Source organism: Notolabrus celidotus, chromosome 22, assembly GCF_009762535.1.
Source record: "Notolabrus celidotus isolate fNotCel1 chromosome 22, fNotCel1.pri, whole genome shotgun sequence".
Lineage (NCBI taxonomy): Eukaryota > Metazoa > Chordata > Actinopteri > Labriformes > Labridae > Notolabrus > Notolabrus celidotus.
In genome coordinates, this window is record NC_048293.1 from 7,035,979 (window position 1) to 7,042,243 (window position 6,265).

The following is a 6,265-nucleotide window of genomic DNA, read 5'->3' on the forward strand; positions in this document are numbered from 1 at the left end:
CTAAATGGCAGCTTAAGAAAGTTCATGGAAAAAACAGAGGTCATCTGCAGCAGCAGTCATGTCTGTCACAGGAGAGCAACACTAATACTGTGGCTACATGATATCCTGTATTTATAGCAACCAACTTTCAACACATTTTCCAATGAGGATCCAAACCCTGTCAAAACACTTTTGTGACACTTTCAGGTATTACTCAGAACTTCTTTGCTTTAATCAACAATACTAACAGTAAAATTACACTGGAAATGTTGTTAATGTTAGTGCTGATGCAGATATAACACTCCTACCTTCAGCCATGGTTATATGGAAGCAGTTTCAGGTACTATCTTTTGAGTTGGGGGCAAAGCCTCCTCATGCAGACGTGATTATAAAATCACAGCTTCAGTAAGAATTCAATCAGAATCCACTGTCAGTGAAAAAAAAAATCCCAAAATATTAAATTATTCCATTTCCACTTGGGTATCACTGTCTTGTGTCCTGGAGCATGTAATCCACAGGTAAAACGTATCCAAGATTAAAAAAAAAGGATTAAAGGAAATTTTAAAAATGCAAAATAAGCTGTGGATATACAGGTGCTGGTGAATTTGGAGCTGCCAGTGCGGCAGCATTGAAGAGGGGGGTATGGGGGTAAAAGAAAGCAACACAGGAGGGGGAGCAAAGAGCCACGCTAAGCAAAACCCTGGGCAGAGAGAGGGGAAGGGACAGAAAATCCCACTCAGTGTTATTGGTGCCTCACATGGGTATAGGTCAGCCCAGCACAGGGAGGCTTCAAGGTAACTTTATCCCCCAGAAGGTCCGGGTTATTCTTAGCCAGTGCCCTGCACACCAGCCACTCTACAGGCCTTTTTTGGCATTTAAAGGGGTGTGTGTAAATCAGTTGACTGAACTGGGCAGCTCTACTGAAGGCAGTTTAATCAGCCCACTAAACTGGAACATATGAGAAACAAAATAAGAACTGGACAACAGTGAGAAAGCTTTAAAATCTTATGAAAAACTACAAAAAATCTACTCATAACAGGGGTCTTTCCTTTACTCATCATTCTCTTAAATGTTTTTCAATTTAGGTTGAAGTTGCAGCTTCAAAACAGGCATGTTTCCAAAATTGTAACCTGCTGCACCAATGAACCAAAAAGAAATGCCCTGCTTGTTCATTACAACAGCGCCATCTTGTGTTACCCTAAGCAACCTTTAGCTACTCTGATGCCTGAACCGTGTCATTGCTGAGTATAGTGACGGCTCCCAAAGTAATGAAGTTGTACGGACAATAGATGAAAAGATATGGCGAAATAAAAAAAATTAAGCCATACAAGTTTTACGCTTTACATTAAAGCATTCATTTAGGAGTTAATATGTAAAAAACTTAAAAGTTAAGTACGTTCCTGTTTTGGTTATGCGTGCTAGTCGGCATTCTGTCAGTAGCGGTTAAAAAAAAAAGTAGGCTACTGCTATGGGCCAATGAAAATGTCATTAGTTTCGCATAAAATTATAATTTTTGAACCATCATTTTGCAAAAGTGCTTAAAATTAAACCTGAGGTGTGTATTTCTAGACTTAAAAAATGCAATTACTGAGTCATGGCAGCTAAAGACGACAACCTACAGCACTGACTGAAAACAGAGTAAATACATTTGGACTCACAGAAACTGACTATATTATTTAACATTACAAGAGTTTGGAACAGTTGACTCCTGTTCAAAGTTTAAACTGCTGTGTGCTAATGTCTTTGAACACAGTGAAAAAAGCTTTATTGACACATGAGAAAACATCTGTTGGCCTACAAATTAAGATTGTTACATGAGCTGTTTTTGACTTAAAATGGTGCATACAAAAGACATTTTAAAGTACACAAACTGCAAAATATTACAAATAAAGACAATAAGAAACAAATTGTCAAACAAATGCTACACAAATGCAATAACCAATGTATGTTTTACAGAGTAGCTGCAGAGCTGGGGGTCACAGGCCTAATGATGAGGGTGAGGTCCATGGAAACAGGAGGGGGGACATATCTCTCCTCCCTGAGCAACCGGAGTAACAAATCTTCTGTGTCCTGCGGCCAACGGTAGACGCGCGTGTTCAGGAGCCAAGTTGGGACGTGCTTCTGCATGTCCATGTTGTTTTTGTTGTAAAGATGATTTTATTAAGGGATAGAAATGTTGTGAAATGAGAAAACAGTGAAATATACAACATTCTAAACTTCAGAGTAAAACAAATACTAGTTATTATTCAAAAGGAGTCTTACCTGTGATGCATTGAGGAAGAGAACGGGTATGAATCTGAAATTTAAGCTTCCTTGCTGAATAAATTCACTTTGCATCTAGAAGAATTAAATTTAAAATTAATTTACCTTTCAGGAAAATAATCTCAAAAATGTCTCACATACACAAAAGCAAATATGTTCTCACCATGGAGTGAATATATCTAGTATGCAAACCATGACTATCAACAACAGAGCCTTCGATGTCGTCTTTGTATTTTGGACTGATGGCGATGATCATTAGGGTTGATGGCTGGAAAAAATGCTCACAGCTCAGACATATTTACTACCAGAAAATGCAAAAATATATGTAATTTCACCCCTTATTTAGTACTGGGTATCTAGCACAATGAATTACAAAGATCCTATGTGACACTAGCAATATGAAAAGGTACATAAAATCAGGTGTTAACCATGGTATCCACTTACATCTTTCAGATAACTGTCCTTCCACTTGTTGATATCCATGCATCTGACGGGGTTGTCAAATATGTCAATCTGAAAAATGAAATTCATGGATGTAGGTGAACAGTCAGTTGTTCAAAGGGGAGGCTGTTTTTATTAGAGAAAGGAGGAAGTAGCTTACAGCTGGTCGAAATCCTTGCTTTGTCAGGAAGTCTACAAAGGGAACGATCTCAGAAGAAGCATCCAAAGAATAAGTTATGAAAACATTTCCTGAGAGGAGAAGAGACAAAAAGGATTTTTGTATCTGACTACAGTTGAGTGACAGCATTTTCAAATAGTGTGACTTGATACTACTTTAATGGAAAAGAAACATCACAATTTGAACAATCCACTGCACCTAAACAAACGTTAAACTGCTAAGCATACTTCATATACATACATCTTTGAACAGCAAAAATCTTGGAGTCTATCTTTCACAAATCTCTTTTGTACTCTGTCTTTTGGAAACAATGCTTACTCTTAGATTGAAACTTACCGTTGGCAAAAATAACAGAATAAACATCCTAGTGTATTATTTATTTAAAATATAATAAGATATATAACCGAAACCTTAAACAGGCCTGACAGGTTTATAAAGACAACATTAATCAATAGCACACCCTGATTCCTGTTGAACCTTAGTGACAAAGAAGCTAATTGACTGCATTGTCCTGTGGTGCCTTACACAATAACCTTTTGAATTAAGATTAATAATTTAGTTCAAACAAAAACCGAGCCGCACAAACAGAGCACATCTTCAAACATTAGCACCTTGCTTTGCAGTAAAATGACTCACGGCACTCATCCGGTAGACTGATGCTTCTTCTTGTCTCGTGTTGATGCGAAACGGAGGCCTCTGCTGAGCTTCGGTTCCTAACGCTGACCTGTGACACACCCTCCACAGGAGGGACGGAGAACTGGGGCATGTTAACTGAGACACTTCCCTGAGCGATGCTGTCGTTCATGAAGTAATCTGGATTTCTGGGCCTGACGCAGCAACATGGAAAAGATGGATAAAGGTTTTACTGTCGAGTTGTGCTAAAATGTAATTTGCATTAAGAAACTTTATTCACTGCCTTTTTTTTTTTTTTATAAACATTAACTTTGAATCTGTGTTGTCTTTACCAGTTTTCAGGGTCACAATAGTGTCCTCTGGGTTGCCAGGGAGCAGAGTAGTGATCTGGCTGAGGAGGGAATCTGCTGAGTGGATTCAAATTGTACTGCTTTTCTCCTGCAGATTGATAATGCCTCATATCCATAGCATGACGAGGCTCTGTGGATGTAGTTGAATTATTACTTTGTGCTATTACATGATGAAAAGCTGATGAGTTCAGATGCAGAAAAATGACAAGAATAGAGACACAGAAGTCATGAAGCACCTTATGCTTAACATGAAGTGATATTTGTTGACATTGTAAAAATACAACAGCTGCTACAACAGTTGTGAGACATGAGACGTTACAACATTTAATCTACTTAGTACCATTTTGATCAAATTCACCCTTGATGTTGAATTTTTACTGTTTACTTTATTCACATTTAGCTTAGATATATTTTTTTTAAGTTATATATTTTTTATTTTTGGGCCCTTTTGCCTTTATTTGATAGGACAGCTGAAAAGAGACAGGAAATGTAGGCAGTAGAGAGTGGGGGAAGACATGCAGTAAATAGTCGAAGCCAGGAGTCGAACCTGCGACCAATGAGGACCATAGCCTCTGTATATGGCTAACGTTGCTCCAAATTACAGATCCTTTAAAATTATATGATCCCTGTTAGGTTCAGAAAATGTATAATTTACTACATCTTATTTCAAATCTGCCTCTACCTTGACAGCCTATATCATTAAAGTCTTATGTTTTTGCTTGAACAGAACGAAAACATATATAAATAATTTTGCAGTTCTAATGTGATCCAGACGTATAATAAGTACATTAACTTGTACTTTATTGTGTATATTGATCAGATATAAGGTGTTTCTTTCTCTATCAGTGGAGTACTATTGCATTGTTTCATTTCTACTTTTAGTCAGGTAAAAGAAAAAATGTATCAAAAGTTTGTATATGACATCATCTTTGACATTTCTTCCCCCTTTAGTGAAAATAAATGAACATACTTGACTGAACTGTCTTACCATAGTGTTGCATGTTGTGGCGAGGAGCTACAAAAGGACTGCAGTGTTGCCACTCATCATCAGCTCTCAGTGGTAAAGGAGGTTCAAGATCCTCCTCATCGCTTTGTACCTGAGAGCTGTATTCATCCGTTCCACTGAATACGCTTTAAAAAAAGACCTAATTTTATTCCATATTTAAGTTTTGGCTAAACCAAAATGAAACACATTCATTAACACCATCTTGAAGTTTTTCCTCAGTCACCTTGTGTATGTGTTTGCAGTCCCTGGTCTTCCACAACAGCAGCACTCCCCTCTTGTTTCGCCCTCCCTGGTTCCTGCGGGTCCTCGGCCATCAGGTTGTTGATGATGGAGTTTTAATCCTGAAGGAATTGCTCCTCCATAGTCTGTCTCTCTGTGCTGCATCATTTTACTCTGCACTGCACAGTCAGGTTGACTCCAACACATCTGGTTAACTTGTCCAACTCTGTGAAGACTTTTTGGGCTAAAATAATCTGCATCCATGTTACAGGCTGGTGCTGATCTGCTGGGATGAGGATTAGCATGAAATATTTGGTTCATCGTGACTTCAGGTGTGTAGAGTGGAGGGGAATTTGTGGTCTTATTCGTAGTGGAAAATACATCTGACTCTGGAACTCCTTGCAATTTCTTCATCTTATTGAGGGGACTCTCTGCAAGGAGTAATCAAAAACAATATATTGGTTAAATTAGATGGAAAACATGGTTCTATCATAAATTCAGTTAGACATAAGACAGTTTTTTGCTTAATTTAAGTAAATTTACATTTTAAAAAAACCACATGAACTTATCAACAACTATATAGTGCATATCATAAGAGAGCATTTTATATATCTAATTAAGTTTCTTCTATGTCCATACAGGGAAAAGAAGACTCTGGAGAGAAAGCGGAACAATGACCTACCTGTTCTCTGCTAGATTCTTTACACTCCTGTGGGTGCAGAGGCTTGTGTGTTACAGTCTGCTATATGCAAATTCTTCACGCTTCAGCTGCGTCCAATCAGAGCCAAGAATGGGGAGTTTGTGTTGCTCAGCCAGATTGTTCAGGTAAAGTAAGCTGAGGAGGACAGCACTGAAAAATTAAGCATTATTCTAGGAACTGAAACATGAAAATGTTAAAATGAGGGGTATCACTTTGGGGCAGAGAAGCATTTATCCTAAAACATGGAAATGTTTTAATGATTAAAGGAGGATGAACTGAAAAGGTAGTATTTAAAAAGCTCAATTCATGATAACAAATAGGCCGTTGATGAAAGTAAAACATCAAATAAGAGGCACGTTCACTGCCAGGTATGCAAATTGGCAGGTAGAGACTTACCAAGTGATTTGCATATATTCTGAGTTCAGTAATGTTGTCTTAGCGTCAAGTTCAGCCTGAGGCTAAACGGCACCTCACACCTCTCGCAAACACAACACTTA

The 6,265-nt window shown here is 38.0% G+C and overlaps 1 protein-coding gene across 1 annotated transcript; it reads right to left on the reverse strand.

Moving 5' to 3' along the window:
* Positions 1-1,554: 1,554 nt before the first annotated feature.
* Positions 1,555-3,920, reverse strand: LOC117805770 (adapter protein CIKS-like). Its single transcript, XM_034674318.1, has 7 exons — positions 3,826-3,920; positions 3,497-3,687; positions 2,843-2,931; positions 2,686-2,754; positions 2,405-2,509; positions 2,242-2,316; positions 1,555-2,100 (listed from the first exon to the last, which is right to left on the reverse strand). The coding sequence occupies exons 2-7, from the start codon at positions 3,663-3,665 to the stop codon at positions 1,930-1,932; spliced, it is 678 nt and encodes a 225-aa protein (XP_034530209.1). The 5' UTR covers positions 3,666-3,687; positions 3,826-3,920; the 3' UTR covers positions 1,555-1,929.
* Between the last annotated feature and the right edge of the window lie 2,345 nt (positions 3,921-6,265).

Bases quoted from the DNA above. Each gene is read 5' to 3' on its own strand.
- LOC117805770 (XM_034674318.1), bottom strand. From the start codon at position 3,665: ATGAACGACAGCATCGCTCAGGGAAGTGTCTCAGTTAACATGCCCCAG. The intron at 2,317-2,404 runs GTGAGAACATAT...TAATTCTTCTAG, and splicing joins CTAGATATATTCACTCCATG to ATGCAAAGTGAATTTATTCA. The intron at 2,101-2,241 runs GTAAGACTCCTT...ATGGACATGCAG, and splicing joins TCTTCCTCAATGCATCACAG to AAGCACGTCCCAACTTGGCT.